Source organism: Crocodylus porosus, unplaced genomic scaffold (assembly GCF_001723895.1).
Source record: "Crocodylus porosus isolate Cpor-Errol unplaced genomic scaffold, CroPor_comp1, whole genome shotgun sequence".
Taxonomy (NCBI): domain Eukaryota; kingdom Metazoa; phylum Chordata; order Crocodylia; family Crocodylidae; genus Crocodylus; species Crocodylus porosus.
In genome coordinates, this window is record NW_017728943.1 from 72155542 (window position 1) to 72177184 (window position 21643).

At 45.8% G+C, this 21643-nt stretch overlaps 1 protein-coding gene across 1 annotated transcript in view; it reads left to right on the forward strand.

Moving 5' to 3' along the window:
• COQ8A (coenzyme Q8A) overlaps positions 1-21643 on the forward strand; it is a 64252-nt gene that overhangs the window by 9816 nt on the left and 32793 nt on the right. The window contains exons 2-5 of the mRNA XM_019549569.1: positions 1243-1249; positions 10128-10325; positions 16073-16486; positions 17729-17795. Coding sequence (XP_019405114.1) covers positions 10149-10325; positions 16073-16486; positions 17729-17795 — 658 coding nt within the window. The 5' untranslated portion in view covers positions 1243-1249; positions 10128-10148. The remainder of the gene's footprint in view (positions 1-1242; positions 1250-10127; positions 10326-16072; positions 16487-17728; positions 17796-21643) is intronic.

A 21643-nucleotide genomic window follows, 5' to 3' on the forward strand; every position in this document is an offset into this window, starting at 1 on the left:
GGCTACAGGGAGGGAGTTGCAGTCACTCAAATGCATTTCAGGCCCCCCAACCCTTCCTCCCAGTGTCGCTGCCCAGCCCAACCCCCCGCTGGGAAGAGCCTGGCACAACCTCGGCCTGCAGTGGCAGCCCTCCTGCTCTGTGCAGATCTGGGGGCATATGCCCCCCTGAGGTGTGCACAGTGGTGGGAGCCAACCCCAGCTGGGCAGCACCTACCGCAGTCCCTGCCCCAGCCCCACTCCCTCCCTCATAATGGGGGGCTTGATCTGCCCCCCTTCAGCCTTTCCTTACCCCCCTCTCTGTCTGCCACAACAGACTTAACAGCTGCATGCAGCTCTCCTGGGCTGTGGCCCTTTCTGCCTATATGCTATGCTACGCTACAGTTGCACGCGTATACAGGCCATTTATTGGTCAAATTGTTGGTGATTTCTGATGCAGATAATTTTCTTTATATTGGTGCTGATCTGGTATTGGACTGATATATCGGTGCACCTCTAACAGGAATATAATTTGGTGCCTACAGATGTCTAAGTTTACTTAAAATAAGGCAACTTAACTAATAGGCCTGTGCGAATAGGGAAGTATTCAATTAGGATTTGACCAATTTGGAGGACAGTGATTTGATTCAGATCACTGCCCTGAATGGATTTGGATGAATTGGCTTTGGAAGATTCGGCACTGATTTGGAGAGCTTCGGTGATTTGGATTGGCTGGGGAGAGGCAGGCACAACCAGGCGGCTGCAGGTTCTCCCGCGGCTTCCAAGGCAGAGGGAGCCGTGAGAGAAGTCCCCGTGGCTGCCTTGCCTAGCCCCAGCCTCTCAGCACTTAAAGCCCTCCACTGACCCAGCTGCAGCACCGGTGACTGGGGCCTCTGGGTGCTTGTGGCAGAGCCCCCCCTGCACAGCATGGGGCAACGGGGATTGCCTACCCCCTACACCTGGCACCTGCGCAGCAGCTGTCACATTGCATGGGTGCAGGGCAGCTCAGCAGGGTGTTGCATGCTTTCTGGGAGCTGGGGGTGAGCAATGCTGGGCTCTAGCTTACAGGTGGAGCCGCCCCAGCTCCCAGGCAGCACGCAGTGCGCTGCTGAGCCATGCCGTACCTGCTTCATGGGGCAGCTGCTGTGTGGGTGTCAGGCGGTTGGGGGGGGGGTGATCCCTGTTGCCCCCCACTGCCCTGTGCTGTGTGGGAGTGCTCTGCCACGGGTGCCCAGAGGCCTCTATTGCTGCTGCTAGTGCTGTGAGTGCAGGGCTTTTCTTTTTTTTAAATGCTGGGAGGCTGGGGCAGGGCAGCTTTGGGGGCTTCTCCCATAGCTCCTCTGGCTGTGCCTGCCTCTGCCCTGGCAGAGGGAGCTGTAGGGGCTATACCCTGCTGCCATTTGCCCAGCTGGCATGGGGGGGGCACGAAGCTGGTGTGGCTTGCTGTGCGTGGCAGCAGGGCATAGCCCCCGTTCCCAGCACTACTGTGCAACAGCACTGGGAGTAGGGGCTCTGCTCTGCTGCCACTTGCCAGCCAGTGTGGGAGGTGCAGCAGCGCTGAGTGGGGGCTGTGCTCTGCTGCTGCTTACTCCCTTCCACCTAGAGCGAGTCACACCTACATCCCGTTTCTGTAATCTTCCCCCCCCACCCCCAGCTGAGCAAGCAGTAGCGGGGCAGAGCTTCTGTTCTCAGCACTGCTGCGCCCACATCCCTCACTCCCCCTCCCCAAATATTGTCCCCCCATCCCAGCTGGTCAGCTTGTCCCAGTCCCTCCCTCCCCCACACCCCTTCCCTCTCCCAACCCTTAACAGACTTACCAGCTGGAGAGAGCTGTCAGCTGCCTGTTTAGTTTATGACCGAATCTCCAAAGCCGCCAAATCTTTTCTGAAGCATCTGAATAGATTCGGAAAAGCTTCAAATCAATTCGAAGCTTTTAATGGATATTCGATTCATATTCGGGGATTCGGTCCCTGAATCAGGTTGAATCTCCTCCAAATTTAATCAGCTACCAAAGCTTTGCACAGCCCTATTAACTAAGTCAGCTAAGATGCCAAGTTAAGCCATGTTGAAGCACACACACAGAGCTCCTTTACTTGGTAGCAGCTATCCTGTGACACGTGGCAATATTAACTAATGCGACTCAAGATAATATACCTCAGTCTAGTGGTCAGAAAGATGGTACATGTGTACACACCCACCAAGAGCAGAATTTGGCTTTGCGGGGATTAAAATTAAAACATTTTCAATCAGGATGGCACCAAGTAGAGCAGGGAGCCTTTAATAAAGAGGATGAAGTCTCGTGTTAGACTCTTAATTGGTGAAAGTGAATTATTTCTAGATCTCTGACCTGCGTAGAAAGCAGTTCCATTAATTCCAGACACGTGGGTCACGACAGTGTTTTTTGCCTATCGCCTGACAATGTCTGACCTAACCAGAATGAAGCAAGTAAAGCCATCAGTGCAGAACATTCATTCTGCACTGATGTATCTGCCTAAAATAAAGTGAGCAGCATGCAGACTCTTGGTGTCCAAAGCCAACGTGAAGAGTTTGGGTTTTTGTTTTTATTTAAATTCCTTTATTGCATCTCAAGCTATTTATGGGGAAAACTGTTCATTCAGGCTTCCCCGTCAGCTGTTATTGGTTTAAAAAAAAAAAAAAAAAAATGAGGAACATCACTTTTATGCTACCATTAATCCTCCAGAAATTTTTGGAAAGACAGCCCACTTTAATCACTGCTGTAGCAGTCAATGCTTTGATTCAGAGGGCAAAAAGGTTGGGCTGCATTTGAAGATGTTTCAGTTTTAAATGTCACTGGTAGTTATTATTTGTTGAGAGTGGTTGTTGCACCCTCCTCCCCTTAGTCTGAAGTTAGGCAGAAGGCAGGGAAGCATGCCATCTTATTTGTGCAAGGATATTTTTAAAAGTGTTGTCAGAGCTTGTACATGTTTAACTAAATAAGCTGTGTCCCTCAAAAGTAAATACCCCAGAATTCCTAGCAGAGAAGGGCTTGGTAACTCTACAGCTCCTCCATTTCTTAACTAAGTAAACCTAGAGAGAACTAGTTAGCTGTGTGTAGTTTGAGGTCAGACAGAAGGCAGGGCTTCCAGACTAGGGCCTAAGGTGTCATTCTGTCTTGCCTTCTGCCAGTTTAGTTATTTGGAGAGGAATGTCACTGATCCTGATGTACAAAATGTTGAGTCTCTTTAGCTGAACTTTAGGAACTATTTTGGTTCCTTATAAAGGGGGAAAACGCCATCTCTTTTTACTGCTCTGTGGACATCCTGGTCATTTAGGACACAAGGAAGCTAGTTAATGAGAACACATTTCAGAATGTTGACCCTGATATATAGGGGAACTAGGGTGGGGGATGGAACTTGCCACTGCTGTAGGTGATGTGAAGGCAGATTTATATCTACTATCAAACTGCATGAAAGTATGATATGAGAGCTAGATATTAGTGTTTTCAAAATGGTACCTTTTACTTATGGTCACAGCATGAATTTGTTGGGTAAACATTTGTCTGTGGTGTGCAGGGAACAAATGGGATACCAAGTTGGGGCTGGATGACACAGTGATAGCCAGGGATCCAGGTTTTCTCCAATTTTAAAAAAAACCCACTTTTGGCTTAAAAAAACCCCCCCATAACCCCAAATACCCATTTTTCCATGATTTTAAATGAAACACCACCAATAATGTATAATACTGTTTCATTTTAATCATGGAAAAATGTGGGCTTGGGGTTACTTTTTTTAACCCAAAAATTGGAGATTTTTTTTAAATTGGAGAAAACTTGGATCCCCAGCTATCACTGTGTCATCCAGCCCCAACAAAAACAACCTTTCCCTCCACCATGGCAAGCTTCAGAGCTTCAGCCGGCAGTAGCAACAGCAGGAACTGGAGGGGAAGGTAGGGATGTTAAAGTGCATAAGGAGAAACCTGGTTTCCCATTTATCTGTTAAATCAGAGATAACCAGGTTCCCTAGTGATAGCAGTAATGGGTACTTTGAAGAATGGTAACATAGGCTCAGCCTTGGTGAAGTTTGTCACAGGCGTGGAAATTAATTCGTTGCTTTGTTGCTCCATCAGTCAGCTCCCTTTTATCTCCCTTGGCCTTTTTTTCTCTTAAATCTGGGTAAAGTAGATGGGTATAGATAAGTAATGGTACAGGAGGCCTATCTGGGCTAGTGGATAAAATGTTAGGCTGGTGAGTTAGGACTAGAATACCTGGTGCTTTCCATAGCTTAGCCATATCTTACTAGAGACACTGGGATGAGTCGCTTCACCTCTTTGTGCCTCGGTTTTTCCCTTTGGTAAAATTGAGATGCTGATTTCTGGTAGAACCCCCCCCCCCCATTGTATCTAGTATGGGGACTTGCTTTTTGTTTGTGCCCACCCACCATTATAAATTCCTCAGTGTCTTAAAGTATTATTACAGACCAAAAAATGGGCACTCTTACCTTTTAGGAGTTGAGGACTACGTGGGTTACAGTTGCTCTACTAGTTTAAAAACTAGTGTTAGGGTGTGTGTAGACAAAACAGGGGCCCTAAATTGAAGCGGTGGGTTTTAAAAAACACCGCTTCAATTTAGGGCTGATTAAACCCCCGTGTTGTGCACATACCCCGCTGACTTACTCCCCTCCCTGCCGGAGAGGCAGGTGTGAGTACTGGTGAGTGGAGTGGTCCCTGGAGTGTGTTGGGGGGAATGGAACATGCAACTCCAACTGTGTGCATGTGTGTTCTTTAGGAGGGCCAGAAATATAAACTTCCTGTGTTGGGGTCTATTACAGTACTTTATTGATTTTTAAATTATTGATACCTTTTAAAAAAGTTGAAAGAGGAAAGTAGCTGCTGGAGTTCCTGACTGTTCAGGCATCTGGTTGGACTGCATAAGGATCAAAAGTTGATCCATTATTTTTGGCGGAGGGACTGATGTAAATGCATGAACATGAAGTTTTAACAGGTACCCGGTCTTGTTGAAGGCATATGCAATTTGCCTCAGATCTGGTGCTGTACCATTCACTCTAAAGGAGTGTCTTTCTGTAAGTGTGTACTCATGTGGTTGTTGCTTAAGTAGTTGTTAAAATATTGCACTCAAATATTTGGGAGGGGTGGGGATGTCTTGTCTTTCAGCATGCTGTTCTTAGTAGCTGACACCAGGGGTGCTAAACTCAATTCTTGCCCCAGGGCAGATCCAGACCACAGGGCTCCTTGAGGGCCAGATCCAGCTTGGGGCATGCAGTGCTGGCAGCTCTGGCTTGCCATGGGGTACCCCTGGCTTGCAGGGTACTGTGTGACAGTGTGGCATCAGCTCTGGCTAGGGAGGTAGGACCATGGCAGTGGAGATGGGTGATGATTGGGACTGTCAGCCCTTGCTTGCTAATTGCCACGTCTACCAGGGTTTAAGGGACCCAGACTCTGCAGCAGGCTGTTTTCACCCCACCACACCCCATAACTTCTGTTTGCCAGTCCGTAGCCAAGTGTGCTGGATAGAACACCTCTGTGGGCCATATGCAGCCTGAGAGCTGTATGTTTGAAATTTCTGTAAAGCAGGATACTGTATCACAGAGTTGTCATGTGTAAAAACATTCAGTTGAGGTTGATGTTTCTTGATATTTTTATTTATTTATTTAGTTTGTATGATTTCAGCTGGGCTTGAAAGTCAGTCCAGTATCAGGGGGCAGATGATCTGCAAGCATGGCATGTAATTTAACTCTCTAATCCCCCATTCCCGCTACTTTTTTGACACTTAGTGACTTGATGTTATGCACAAGTGACTTGATGTTATTCTTCCCAACAACTTCCTGTCCTCTTCCATTTAAGAGCTGTGGGACATTTTTTCAGAGATGTGCTCTAGATGTGAAACACAAGGTTAACTAAACTGAGCCACCCTAGCTTTGTCTGTGCTAGGACAATAAGCCAAGGTTGGCCACAGAACTTTTTCTAGCCAGGTTTACAAACAGCTTGACTGTTGGCAGATGTGACTGGTTTGTCAGTATGGAAAGTGGTCTAGTTTCTGCCTGTTCTTGATGATGGGTTTTCAGAAATCATTCTAACCATGTTATAACTTGTCTTTACAGATGGGAGGCCAAGGCTGGTTGAACTTGTTTTCTTTCTTTTTCTTTTTTCTTTCAGAGATGGTTGCTTGTACTATCCTTTTGCGGTAGTGTTGCTCTAATAGAACAAAGTGTTCCTCCACTGTTTGCTGCATTGGATTTGAACACCTGAGTCTAGTATTTGGCTCAACTGTCTTGAACCCTGATGTGGCAGATATTATTGTGTTTCTTTACTCTTCTTGTCTTCTAGGATTTTTATCATTTTTACTGTCCATCCCCCACCCCTCCCAACCCCTTCATGAAAGGAGGTCAGGGACACGGGATCAGACCACAAGAGAGGAAAAAGTAATCTTCCCAGTTCTGGCCTCCTTTTTCTCCCAGTTATTTTCATTCTCTTCTATGCCTTCCTGTCCGTGCCTTGATAGTCTCTTGACTTCCACTTTCCATATCTCTCTCAGAGTAACTGAGTTTTGTATGTCCTTTTGTCCATGAGCTCTTCAAAATTGGGTGCTTTGCTCTTTTTCCTTTTTTTCTGCACAGGAAACCTGCCTTCCTGGGGACCCTAACATTATTGAAAATGAATGTTTATTCTCCTGGTTTACAACTTCCTCATGGAAGAGGTCTGTAACCAGGCACCATCTAAACTTTAACTTGTTGACGGCAGCCTTGGCCCAAGGATTAACCATTACAACAAAGCTGTTTTTTTCCTTTGCTCTACTTAATGTTTTGATACTGACCAACTTGTGGCATGCAGAACGTTAAGAATAAGAGGGGAGCTAACAGTAACATGTGCAGCAGAATTCAAGGTTGTGACTCTCTTTAAATCCTACTTTCATCGACTTTTATTTGTGGTGATCTCCTTGCCATTGACAATTTTACACCCTCGTGGAACTGAGGAGTGCTCAGTTTTTGAGTTGATGTACAAGCTTCTTAAGGCAGGACCTATGTCCAGTGTGACTTTATAAAAATCTAGGCATACCTACAGTACTGTGTTACCATATATAGTGAAACAACAAGCACCTCTCCAGTTTAACATTAGGTGTATAGAACTGTTTCTTTTATATAGTCTACTACTTGATGTTTCTTATTTTAGTAACATCCCACTGTCGTGGAGCCTTCTTGCAAAGAGTCGTGCTTCCTAGTGGACCCCAGGAGTCCATTTGGTGCTTGTGTCCAACATGATAGACAAAAATGTTTGGATAGAAAATGGACATAAATCCTGCTGTGCTATGCCTCCCCACATCCTAATAAAGGCAGACTTATATGGCCACCTTGGCTGAGCTTGTAACTGCCAGGTAGATGGCCCACTTCATATGCAGAGGTGCTGAAAGGCAGTCTCCTGGGTCTCATCCCTGAGCATTTTGAATTAACTTACTATAGGTAAAGTCTTGTAGGTTGTGAAAGGGTTAAAACGTTGCTGGCTGAAATGGATGCAATCTCATGGAAGTCAACAGAATTTTGGTAGCAGTGAGTTTGACTCAATATCTGCTTTATAGCTCAAACCAACAAATGGGAACTGGTTGTATTTGCTCATTGTTATATTTAGCAGTTGAGCGTTGAGAAAACATTGCTCAATATATGCACCATTTGTGGCTTTTTAGCGTCTCAATTTTATTTTATTTTTTTGTTGTTTTTGTTGCAAGACATCAATTCTTAAACAGCTTATCAGCTATATGACTTCTGTGGTCTGGTGGCAAAATCAGCTTCTGAACTCCTGTTTGAGTGAGAGGAAGAGTTTGGTTTTAATATTTAATTTGTTAGAGGGGCTAGGTGTTAGTATGGATCCCTTTAATTTTCTTTGAATACATTATTCTTGTTCCAGTAGTTTCAACTCCATCATCTCCCAGTGCTCCAGATAGTGAGAGCGGAGCTTTAGTATTTCAGCTTGGACAATAACGCTGTGCTGATTAATACCTTAGTTTTTTCCAGTCCAGACAACAGTCCTGTAGATTAGGCATTAGCAACCTATGGCCCCCTCATGGAGCCATTTGATCTGACCCACGGTTGTGAGGTGTCAGGAGCTGAATTGAACAAGTTTGGGTCAGATGCAGGTGCCCAGTGCCACTGCTTCTTACCTGAGGCATTATGGGAGTGGAGGGTGTCTGTAACTGGCAGTTCCCTGGTTGGGGTGAGGGCTTTGACACCTCCTGTGCCTCTGGGGGGGCAGGGGATGTGGGCAGGGAAAGCCCTGTTACAGGTGCTTTCCCTGTGCAGCTGGTGGAAAAAGCAGTGGTGCCAATGGCTGAGTCCTAGTGAATGCCTTCTGAGCCACCCCACCTCTGACCTGAACTGGGTCAATCTGGCCTGCAGCCTGAAAAGGTTGCTGACCCCTGCTGTAGATGCACTGGGTGAATATTGAATGTTTGTTCAAGATTAGGCAAAAGGTTTAGTGTAAAAATGGCGGGGGAGGAGGGATATTTCCTGCAGAGTGATGTAGTAAGCCCCTTTTCTTACCTGACAGGATATATTTTAAGTTTTAAAAGTAAATGATACAGTGTTAGCGTAATATTAAGCACCAGGCTTTGAAATTCTTGAAGTGGGGTACTTTTGAAAGCAAAGCTTTTGCTTGATTCCTCTTGTTCCAGCCAGGGCATGTTGGATACCTTCTGTAACAAGTGACCTGCAAAAAATGTGACGCATTTGATGTAAATTCTCATTTTACTTATTGGTTCATCTGTAGTGCAGGTACATTGTCGACCTCTGTGCCCCTAATGGTATAAGTTATGCCGTACTTAGAGGTTGTCATGTATCCATTATAACAGTAATATTATAATAGTAAATGGCTGTATAGTATAGTATAATAATAAATAGAGAGAATGATCCATGTTGTCAGCCCTTGATCATTCCATTTGTTCAACAGATACATCAGTAACCAAGAATTTTTGCCCTTGATTTACAAGAACTGTCAGGCTGGCCTAGAATTCATCTCTCTTATCCCGAGGCTAGCCATCCTGCTTCTGTGTGACTCGTATGTAGAGCTTCTCTTCAAGGAAGGTTTTATTTTTTGCTCAGAAGGCAACTGGATCTAGTCATTTCTAGTTTGTGGATGGCATAATAACTGTATGTTCCATTGACTGGGTTTACAGCACTTGGACTGTGCTAATGTGCATGACTTGTCCTGTGCTTGTGCGTGTGTGCGTGCATGCATGCATGCACATGCGCACGTTGACAAAATGTCTGAAAATGAAATGATGACTTTGAATGGTTATCCAGGAAATAGTCTCATGGTGACTTGTGGAGACTGCAGCCAGAACTGTAAATGACTCATTGATGCTATTTCTTCAGGCTGTCCTGGAATTCAGTTGTTGTATCCCAAGGCAAGCTGTGCTTTTTCTGTGCAATTGGCATATAGGGCTTCTCTACAAAAAGGGTTAAGTTTTTCTCAGAAGACAACTGGATCCAGTCACTTAAAGACTGGATGGCATAGTGTTGTATGTGCCATTGACTGGGTTTACCGCACTTGGACTGTACTGATGTTCATGACTTGTTTTGTGCTTGTGCGTGAGTGCACGTGTGCACGTTGATGGAACATGCTCTAAAAATGAAATGATGACTTTGCATGGTTATCCAAGAAGTAGTCTGATAGTAACCTGTAGAGACTGCAACCAGAACTGAATGACTCATTGATGACTATATTCTTCCAGACCAGAGAGAATTTTCCATGGGTTGAGTTGTGCCTTAAATAGCATCCCTGTGTTCTGTATTGAAGTGCTTGGAGGAGTACATGTACGAGAGAGCCAGCCCTGGCAATGTGACCTTTTTGGGGTCCTGAAAATTCTGCTTGTGAACTCATAGAAGTTAGGGAAGGAATGAGATATAGATGCCCAGGATTAGGAGATTTACCCACCTCTGCTTCCCCTAAAGTATTGTATATGAATCTTAGGGTGTAGAGGATCCCCGAGTGTTATCCTTCACTGCACACTTATAAAATGTGGCCATCATCTTCTGGGATTCAACTTGGCCAGCATCCTTTTGGAGATCTGAGCCAAAGAGCCTTCCTAATGGGAGCAGTTGCCTAGAGGGGCTGGAAGGCATTGGGGCTGTGCAATTGGAAATCTTTCCCTAGTTGCTGTATTCCATGACTCTGACTCTGTCTTTCAGCACGTACAGGGGTTCATCATGGCGGGCGACATCTTCATGCTGATGAGAGGCCTGGCTAAGCTGAGCAAGGCAGTCGTAGAAACCCAAGCAGGACAGCTTCGGCAAGTTTTTCTTGGTGGTGATGCAGCTGCAATTGCAAGGACGTTTCAGGCCACTGCTGAAGAGCAGTTGAGTGCTGCCATGGGGAAAATACAGGTAAGGAAACCTTCTTTGGGTGTGTCATTCCCTGTAGGTAGTCGACTTCTTTCCTTTATTGACAGTGTATGTGAAAGAAATCTTTGTCTAGCAGGTGATGTGCACAGAGGGGATTTACTGGGCATGCAACAAATTCTGCCAGCACTGTATAAAATGGGTTTTTGATGTTACTTCAGAGTAAATTCACACAGTAACTCCAAGGGTGTTGAAGGACTTTATCTTAAATCAGCAATATCCAAAAAGCAGTTCTGCATTTTTTTAAAATTGTTTCTTGTTTTTTGTGTTGGGGCTTCTCCTTTTTAACTTGTTTTTTCTCTGGCTCATTAAAATCTGACACTTGAATGATTTGTTCACAATCCAACTGGAATGTTGGGTGCTTGTTTGCGCAGTTGAGTAAATGTGGTGGGCACCAAAGTGCCTGATTTTGTTCACAGAGGAGGGCTGAAAATGGATGAGTGCTTTGAGAGCAGTTCTGCTACGAGCTGACAAGGTATTGAGCTTGGCATGTCCCAAGTGGGAAGATGTGACTGGGAGGCCTGCCATTAGACCTGCCAGTCTGAGCAGCAAATATTTGGATGCTCTTTAATTTACCACCTGAGTGGTCCATGAAATGGGGCCAAGAACTTCAGTCATCATGGACCTGTTCTTTCATAAGGGTTACACAATGGCATGAAAACAGGAAAACACTGAAGATCATCTAGTCCAGTAGATAAATATCCAGTCAGAGTTTTTTTTTGTCCTCTCTTAGAGCTGTTTTCTGAACTCTTTGTATTGTGGTGCAGAGGAGTTCCTGTCATGGACCAGAGCCCTGTTGTGTGTGGTGCTATGCAAGTAACAGAAATGGAGGATCATGCCCTGAAGTCTGCAGATGTTTCATTGGCTCAGGAGCTGGGAACTTTTTTCAAGCCACATGTCAGAACAGCCATGCCCCATTCTGGTGCAGGCTGGAGAGCTTTGTGGGGGAGGGCAGGGTGTTTGTTCTTTCCCTGCATCTCTGTTGGAGCCACGCAGCTGCCACCACTACTTCTCCCAGCCCTTTCCTCCCTGGCTCTAGTGTAAGTGCAGCTTCTGGTTGATGGAGAGCTGTGTTGGCACCAAGAAGCTGCTTTCATGCTGTTTCTGTTTTTTCCTGGCCCAGTCTACTCTGTTGCTGGTACAAGCTGTGCTTGCACTTGCAGCATTGGGGACTGGGGAAAGGGAGCGGGGTTGTAGAGAAGTAGCAGTGGCACGGGTGCAGCCACCAATACCCTTGCACTGGTGGAGCTTCACGCTGCTCTGCCTCAGCCTGGGCATGGGCACAGGCAAAAAGCCCTGTGGCTCTGCAGGATGTATATTGCTGACTCCTGGATTAGCTGGTTTGGTGCTCAGGCAGGAATGGAGCCTTGTTGGGCTGTATCTCTTTTCTAGAGCTGTTCCCAATACAGTTCCCCTCACTCCTGAGTGAGCATTGGTAGAATCATAGGGCACGTCCAGATGAGCATGCACGTGCATCTTGCAGCATCTCAAAGCCCTTTGACATGCTGGAAGAGGCGCACGCAGGAATGAAAAAATGTTCCCCGCAATGCAAATTAGACCCCATATCCAACGGTTGGAAAAAAAAAACCTGCAGCGGAAAAAGGCAGGGCAGGCAACCAGCAATTGGGTCCTCCACAGAGATGCTCTGGTAGCAGCCAGAACGTCTCTATGGTTGGCCCTTGCCCTGGTGCTGAAGCCCTGCCTGTGCAGAACAGGCAGCATGCCAGCTGCAGGGAGCTGTACCAGGGTAGGGAGTGGGGGGAGGGGACAGCTGCCTGCTCCTCCATCCCCTGCCTGCCCCCCCCCCGAGCCCCACTGCACTGCCTGGCCCAACCCTATCTCCTGCCCTCCGCCAATTACTGCCTTTCTGGGCCCCAGCATCCCGGCAATTTAAAACAAAAACCCTGTACTCGCTGGCACTAGCAGCTGCTGTTGGGGTCACTGGTGCCCCCATGCACAGTGAGGGGCTGGGAGCCAGCTGCAGCGGCACCAACCTGGGCCTTGCTGCCCTGTGCTGCATGGGGGACTCTACCAGGAGACCCCAGAGCTCCTGCTACTGCTGGTGAGTAAAGGCTTTTTTTTTTTAAGTGCCGGAGGTGGGGGGAGTCAGCCATTGGAGGGCTGGGGGTATAAGCAAGACATGGGGATGGGCAGGGCAGCCATTGGGAAGTCTGGGGGAGTGGGCGGGAGGGCTGTGGGAGCCAGCGGGGGATGGGACCAGGCGGGGCAGCAATCTGGGAGACTAGGTAGCAAGTGGGGGTGGGGCATGTGGGCCCTGCAGGGGTGGGGTGGCAGCAAAACATATAAGGATTTAGAATTCACTTTATTATGGTGATAGAGACACTGGTAGGCTTCCAAATTGCTTTAATACTGTAGATCTATCAATAAAACTTTGCCCAACTGAACTCTTGCTCTCTCTCTCGGTCTTTTGTTTTAATTGTGGAGGAACATGGATTTCAGGGTATTTTATAGAGTGACTTCAGGATTTTTTTTATTGGGGATTTTTCAGTTTTCCAGTAGGGGACACCAGAATTCCTGCTAGGGAGGCCAGTGGCAGGACCCTGCCTGCTCAGAGCTGGCACCTTGGACCCAGTTGGAGGTGGCTGACCTCTTGGCCAGTTGGGGCCAGGAGGACATGCTTTGACAGTTCAGACCAGGCCACCACACCTGGAACATCTTCCAGGTAATAGCTGCCTAGATGGCTGTGCAGGGGGCACACATGGCAGTAGTGTCACATGAAGGCCAACTTTGCAGCCACAGCTGGCCTCGAGGGGCAGATGCCTCTACTGGCTGTGCAGTCTCCATCTGGGTCTGGCAGGTGTGCAGCAGGTCAGACTGCTGCAGTGGGTAAAGGGTGCAGGGTTGTTTTAGCAGTCCAGCTGACACAGGGTGTAGTGGCCCCAGAAGCTCCTGAGAGCGAGTAGCCCTGAGCTACTTGATAGGGCAACTTTTTGTACTGATGGGGCCAGGACAAGGCAGCTTTTTATACTGCTGGGTATAGCACAGGTGTTGGCCCTGGGCTCAAGCTCCCCCTGTATGCAGATTCAGGAGTCAGGCAGGGTTATTTTTCCCCAAGTGGCACAATTTGTCCCACACAAATGCATGTCTGGGCATGTGCACTGAGGCAAAAAGCCCTGGCTCAATGGCATAGCTTCTATCTGAACTGCTGCAAGCGCACATGCTTGCATTTGTGGATGCACCAATGGTGTTAGTTTCCACGTTCTAGGAACTGTCTTATGGTTGTTGGATGCAGCATAGCTTCATTCCCAGTGCTGTTTTGCTAAACTGGGCATTGACACAAGAAGCAATGGCCTCAAGTTGCAGCAAGGGAAGTTTAGGTTAGACATTAGGAAGAATTGTCTCGCTAGGAGGGTAATAACTGGAACAGGTTACCCAGAGAGGTGGTGGAAGCTCCACCCTTGGAGGTTTTCAAAACTCAGCTAGACAAAGCTTTGGCTGGGATGATCTAGTTTGGGAAGGTCCTGGTTTGAACAGGGGGGTAGACTAGAAGACCTCTGGAGGTCCTTCCGACCCTAACTCTCCATGATTCTATTACACAGTGTGCACCCAGCTCTATTCCTGAGTTGTAAGAGATGCAGAATACAAAATATGCTTTAGTCATCTTGTCTTGTCAAATGGCCATGCATAAGATGGCCTATCTTACCTCTTTGCATCTTCCTAGGTTTATGCTCATTTAGTCTTTCTCTGACAATTCTGCAGCTTCTTAACCCTTCTGTCACACACACACGTAAGTGTGTATTTGTACAGGAGTTCGGGGCCAGATGTTCAGGTTCTTTGTACTCATAGTTTAGATTGGATTTTTCAGAAGAGCCAAGCTATGAACCTGCATTAAGTTTGCATTTGTAGTAGTACTCAGCAGATGGCCTGTTAATTCTGTGCTTTTGACCCCATGTACAGGAGAGTTCCACATCTTATGTGTTGCCATCTCTTGTGCTTTGGGTCCTAGGTTGGCAGGACCATTCTCTAAATAATGACCTTCTAAGATATTTATACCTGAAATGTGTTGTAGGTTTGATAGAGAATACTGCACTGCAGTTCTGTGGCCTGTGCTGTAAGGAGTTGGACTACAGACCATAACTGTCTCTTTTGGCCATATTCTGTGAATCTGCTGGATTCCAGGCCCATATTATCTTTGTTTGCCCTGGCTTTGGTGAAGTGTGAGTGACTTAGGCATGTCCACTTATGGGTGTTTATGCACCCCAGTTTTACTATGTATACATTTTGATCTTCAAATCTCTCTCTCTGGTCCCAGGTCTCATGTGGGAGTTCTTTCACATGTTTTGGTTGCATGGTTGGCAGGAGAGAAATAGGGAGAACACTCATCATCCTGTGACAGACTTCTATAACTTGCTTTTTTTTTTGCATGCTTTTCTGCAATGTAGGAAGGTCGCACTTAAAAGTTTGCAGTACATTTAGCCTGCTATCTGTAAATCAGTTGTATTTAGAGTTACAGCCACAACAAGAACAGTCTGTGGCTTGTCTCAGGAAAGCTAGTGTGCTATAAGATGCGAGGACAAGAACCTTCTATAAATGTCTTGTAGCCCTTGCCAAGTACTGACAGTTCTTGCCACCTTTTAAGATTAAGTAAGAAGGAAAAATAAAATCTGCTCTTTTCATACAGTGATAAAGGTTGGTCCCAATGCACTGAATAAAAATCCATGTTTTTTGTTGTGTGGTTTTTTTTTTTTTTTTCAGGGATGTTGCTGTTTGCAATTACATGAGACTTGCCTGCATAACAGGAAGGGCTATGTCCTGCTTTCCTTCCTCAAAGAGGGGAAAAAATAATCAATGTTTGGGAAAGAGCCTAAAGTGTGCTGCTGCTTGTATAATCATGTGAGGACTAGAACCCCACTTATTGGCTGCAGGCCTCAGCAGCACCTCCAGGATTTATTTACTGTGGAGGCAGGTGGCTGAGGAGAGCCAGAGGCACTAGATGGCTCAGGGAGTTAGTCTCATCCCTTGTGTTAATCTTAACCAGTGCTGGAAAGTGAACAAAGTATCTGGGCTAGCAGGGCAGGTATTGCAGGTCAGGACTGAGCAGAGCCACAGGGGAAATGTGTGCCTAGAACACCAGTTCATTGAATTTAGCTGTCTGGTACCTTGTCACCCACACATTATACACAAGCTAATTGTAGAGGCAAAGAAATATCATATTAAAGAATATTACCAGAATTCTTTGGCTGTGCTGATGTGATCGCCCAACTAGGTCTAAGCTAAATTGCACTGTAATGGGAATTTCTGCATTTATTTTTTTTATTTGCCTAGTTATTCTTTTGCTCCTGTGACTGGTATCTAAACAATGTATTATAGCAAGTTCAGAGTTGGTTAATATTGTACTATCTGCTTACTATCTTCTTCTGGTATTATTGCACTTGCCCTGACTTTCATTTGTGTCATGGAACTTCTTTCTCAAAGGGTGTTGTTTGGATGTTTGTCAGGGACTTGCCTTTTATTTTAACTGTTAATAATCCTTTATCCAATAAGATTGAAATAAAGTGGACAAAATGCGTTCAGTAGTACATTTATTACTCTTGGGTTTTTTTCCTTCCTCTGGTATTCTTAAAATGATGGGACCATGTTCCACACTAAATTTACCGTAAACAGGAAAAGTTTGGATCTGGCCTAGCATCATGTGCCCATATGAGAATTATTGGTGGATGTTATGGGTTTTTCAATTTCTACTTCTGAACTGTTTCCAATGCAACTTACAGGAGCTGGGAAAAAAGCAGGAGAACTTAACTGATATCAGTGAGGATTTTGCGAGGGACTATGCTTTCTCAGGATCAGAGTCATCATCGAGTTCTGCGCAGGACTTCTCATCATCTTCTGGTCAGCCCAATGAATGCAGTGGGGCAGAGGGCCCAACGCATGTTTATGCCACAAATGGACCTTTTAGAAACGTTAGTGAGACTGGAGACTCAAGCCCAGGACAGAATCCCTTTTCTGCCAAAGTAAATGCGAAGCTATTTGGAGGATTTAGGGACCCTGGAAATCCTTTTGCTGCTGCCTCTGGACAGAACAGAGCTTTTCACCAAGACCACTCTGTAAGTGGACTAACAGCTGAAGATATTGAAAAAGCCAGGCAGGCCAAAAGTAATCCAGAACATAAGCCTCACAAGCAGATGGTAGGTAGTTCTTGTTGTTGTTGTTGTTGTTGTTGTTGTTGTTGTTGTTGTTGTTATCATTATTAACAACAACAATTTCTGGCCCTAGGCTTTAGCTGTGGGGACCTCTCCAAAATCTGGGCTCGCTGCTTCCTTGGCACTTGTGGGGAAAAGGGAATGTGTCTGCTTGTTAGTTTCCATCTATGCTGTGTTAGTCAGTCCTCCTCCCCCACTTCATTTGGTGTGAGAGCACAGCTAAAACCTCTACCCTGAATTGGACTTTTTGTATAACCAGGGGATGGGTCACCTTGCCTTCCCCATGCTGGGCACTCAATGTACTGCTGCATGCCTAGGCTAGTGAAAGGGTCTATATTTACTCTTGGCTCACAGCTGAGGCACAGAGCAGGTGCAGACAGCCCAAGGCCCTGGAAGTTCAAGGAATGTCCTAAGGAATCCTTTCTGTCCTAGAAGGGACTGTGTTGTCTGGCAGATTTGGCAGAGGTGTGAAGGATTGAATGGTTTGCATATGCTTAAATCCTCAATAACCAGCGAACCTTTTAGGTCACGGTGAACCACATAAAGTGGGACAGTGTAAGCTTTACATTTTTTGTCCCTGGGCATCAGTGGACCTAAATTCTGACCAGGCTTTCATTTGAAAGGGGGAGGAGAGATTAGAGTGGGGTAAAAGACTACATGGCAGAGAGGACTGTTGTTGTGATTGGCTTTCTGCTGCCTCCTTTCCACAAACCCTACAGCAAATGTTAGCATTTTGCTCTTGACTTATGGTGCTGCTTTTATTAAACCTGTGTAGGCTTCTGCTGCACCTATTGTTGGAGGGATGCTCTGAACCTGGGACCATTCATAAGCATTAGTTTCTGCAGTAGGTGACAAGGGCAGGTTGGTCTTATGGAGCCTCCTGCATCCTGAACATCAAAGGGTTTCAGAGGTGGTGATAAGCAGGGATCTCCCAGAGGGGAGAGCACAAGCCTTTTTATTCTCTGTGCTTCCTTACTATATGTCCCCCTGGTGTTTGCCATTCATCGTGTTTAATGTGAAGTCGCCAATGTTGAATTCACCTGGGAAAACTTGAAGATGTTGTGGGGGGGAGTCCATGTTAAGTGAAATGCCAAGGACCCAGGTTTGAGATGCTAACTTCAGTCTAATGCTGGTCTTCAAGCATTACAGGAACTATATGCTGACTTCATATGACACCTCTTAGCCAAGTTTCAATGTGGATTTTTTTTCTCTTCCCAACTGCTGCAGCTCAGTGAACGGGCCCGAGAGCGGAAGGTGCCAGTCACGCGGATTGGGAGACTTGCCAACTTTGGAGGTGAGGCTCTGTGCATGCACGTGAATGCATGTGAAAGGCACTTAGTGCACCTAATTATCCATCAGTGACTATGATGGTGCAGCTAATAAGATACTAACAGTCCTGAACTTGCAATGAAGCTGGCTCAGTGTGGTGTGGAATGCACCATAGATAGGGGTCTACTCAAGTCGAGGAGGCAGCCAGCCGATTATGCAAGCAGATCAAGGGGCCAGCCACCACTTTCATGGGCTTATTGTGGTGCCTGCCACATGCCTCTGAAAATTCTTTAGCCTCTGTATATTGGAGCTGTGCATGCCTCGAGACTTGGCTCTTTTGCAGGGCAACCTTTTCTTTAATTGCAAGATGGAAGTAAAGGTTTTTGACTCCTTCAGGGAATCTGCTAAAACGGGATTTCATATGCAGGATCCTTTACACTCCTGTGTCTTCTCAGTTGCATATAATGCTCTTGTAAGAAGACCATGTATAATAATCTTCTTGTTTTTGAAGGCACACTTCCATTATTCCAAAAATAGGAACTCATACAGGCCTCTGAAAACACCAAAGTGCTGATATTGGAGCTCCTTGCACCCTAGGCCTGCCTGTTTCAGTGGAAAGCATGTTGCAGCACCTCTGTTCCTTTATGGTATAACTTTATTTATCCTAGTTGCTTGTTGACAGCTGCTGTATATGAAATGGCAGCTGTCCAAGCTCTCAAGCTGCCTGTGGACTTCCAGGACTGTGTCTATATGGCTCCTGTTCTCTGCACCCAAAACTGTTGCATGAGGAATGACTGACTCATGCTTCAGGCTGGAAAGTCATCCTGAGGGGATGGGGAGGTGAGAAATGAAACTTCTCAGAAAAGAAACATACGTTGTTTCAGCCAGCACAACTTGGAAAACATACCATACCTCCCGCCATCACCTGGCCTCATTTGTTCTTGGAAAGCAAGAAGAGTCAGGCTGTTATCTTTTGACCTGTTCCTTTTTGTTTCTTGGAGTCCTTTCTAGGCAGCCTGATTTTAAGTAGTGGAGTGAGCTTATGCAGTTTCCTGTGCCCTGTGGAATCTTACTTGCTTGCTTCTTCCTGGCACTACCCCTCCCTTACAGTTGTGGGGTATAGGAAATGAAATCTTGTCAGTGACCTGGTTAGTCAACAGCAGGAATAGGGCAGTAAATGGGCTGATTCCTCCTGTGGTTTTGAGGCTTGATGGAGAGTCTTTCTAGTGCTGAATTAATGTGGAGGCTCTGCAATGTCAGAGAGAGGATGATAGGAGGGAAAGCCTTTGTTTTTTTTTCCATTTTTTTTTTTTAATTATCATACCTGTCCCAACTGCTTTGAGATTTAAAAATAGCACTTAGTTACTGTTACTGATGGACCTTGTGCTTGTTTATATGAAATGCTTGTCTTCATTTATAGCTAGAGACAGCTTCTCTGAATTTTTTTCTCCAAGGTTAGAACTGTTTCTGGCCTGCACATGTGCATGAGAAGAAAAAAAACCCAAAACAATGTAAAGCCATACCAGCTAGTACTCTAGTACATTGCTTTTCTTGGCTGCCTCTAATCTGATGAGAGGCCCTTTTCTTATTAAAGTTTGACGGTCCATTTTAAAATTCCAGCATGACATTCATTGCCTGTATGTGATCCCTTGAGCTACTCTGCTGCAGTAATTTCAGTGACTTCAAAGCTTAGAGGTAGGTTATTGATGGAGCTGAATGCTGGGAAATTCCTCTGAAGCTGATGTGAGCTGGAGTCGCTGGGCATTTCTTGCATTTGGGCTTCCCATTAGTTAGAGGATGGGTTGCAGCTTGTATGACAGTCGGGAGAGGATTAAACAACAGGGAATGTATGAATGAGCTAGTGCCAGGCAAGTTTGTGTTCCTTTTTAACATCCATGCAGCCACTGAGAAGTTAATTGTCCCTGCCAGTAGAACAGCAATGTACACATTTTTGCTGATTCGGAGTAAAACCAGAAGGAAGAATTTATCGAGCTACTAATGTGGTTGTTGCAAATAACAAGACTGTCTTAAAAACAAATGCATAAGGTGGTGGTCTGCTTAATAATCATGCCTTTCACCCAGAAAGCATTCACTGATGTCAAGAGCTGTAAACCATTTTTGCTTTTTCTTAGGATTCCTAGCCAATTCCAGGAATTGCAATACCCACTGAGCAGTGTCAGGCAGGAAGGGCAAGGGAGGCTGGCCTCTGCTGTTCAGAGTGAAGTTTGACCCAGTAATCCATGAGCAATTGCAGAGGTTAGCCAGGAGGGACATGCTAGATGCTGCTATTTCTTGCCTCCTACCTGGTTTTCTTGTTCCCCAGGCCCTCTGGGATTTCTAGGTGGCCTTTGCTAGTCTTTTAATTGTTAACAGCAAGTAAATTGACAATGAGCTGCAAGTGGTCTGCTGTCCCTGAACTTTGAGGGAGACCTTTATATGCTGATGGATTAATTTGAAGGCACATAAAGAGATTGCCAAATGATATATTTAATGGCTGTGATGTTTTTTTGGTTTTACTTTGCTGGAGAGGCTTAGGTTAAAAAGAAGTAATGGCGACAGAGGATCATTTTGGCTGTTCTGCAACTTTTGGAGGGACAGCAGTGACTTGGTTCTCTTATTCTGTTATGTGCAGAGAGGTATCTCTGGCATGCTGAGGAGAGTGGATGGGGAGGTGAAAACCAAATCTGTCTTTTATTTCTCCCTAGAGGATAGATAAACAAGTACTAGGTATCATGGATTTCCTCCAGGGTATTGAGCACTTCCTTGGGGACCCCCAGTCTTGTTTGGTCCCTGGCCTCTGGAACATGCTTGTTTTAAAGACACTGTAGGAATCTGATCCCAACAGTTGAGCCTCTTGCTGTGCCATATATGTATAGGCCTGATCACCAGCAAACAAGTTAATAGTGGCATAAATATAATGTGTAGAGGGGGCCTCGCTGAACACTCCCTGAAGCCTGCTCAGGTGTAGCTTGTGGAATGGAGTGAGCCCTGGCTTCTTCTTTGCAGCTATGAGACCCAGCCATTTGGTCCCTGTTCCTGTCTAGTCCAGCATGTAGGCAAGGCAGCTCTGACTTCATTCATTCTTAACTCCTCTTCTCCACCCATTCTGTACCCCCTTTCCTCCACCTTACAAACTAGACAGTGAAACTGGCATGCAACATGGATATATTTAAACCAGAAATATTACAAAACCAGTGTGTCACACCATTCTTTCAGTACCATCCCTTTCAGGATCCATTGTTGCTGCTGCTGTTTCTCCTGTTCTGGTAGAAAGGCACCAGTTTGGAGTTTCTTTTCCACCCTTTGAACTCAATCAACTGGACCCATGTTCTAGAGAACATCTTGGGCCACCCCATCTTTTTGTTGGAATGGGCCTGCCATTGACTTCCAGTTTTAAAGGGGACAAAGTGCATGGCCCCTTGCTGGGAGCTTGTCTTGAATCACGTAGCCTTTTTAGGATAAGAGTGGTAGCTGGCTGTACCCCACCTTCGGGCTTGGGGTGTTCTCTTCTCCAGCACCTGCATGTAATATGTGTGAGCTACTGGAATTTTCTGCTGAACAGAAATAAATCCCTTCCCTGAAGATGTCTCCTCTTTGCATTCACTTATATATGACTCGTACTCTGGATAACTTGCCAGTGATACAGTTCCAGTGGTGGCTGATTACCTAGCATTGTGCCAGAAGCATGACTTGAGGAGCTCCTAACTTTCAGTGGAGGCATTCTCTTTGTAATAGGTTTCTGTCAGATTGTTCTGAAAGTACAGACGCTGCCTTAACACATGTAGTCTGTTCTTGTTTCAGTACATATGGACGGAACCAATTCTTTTATTTAATTTTTAAGTGTAAAGGAGAGGGAAAAGAAGACTTTATTTA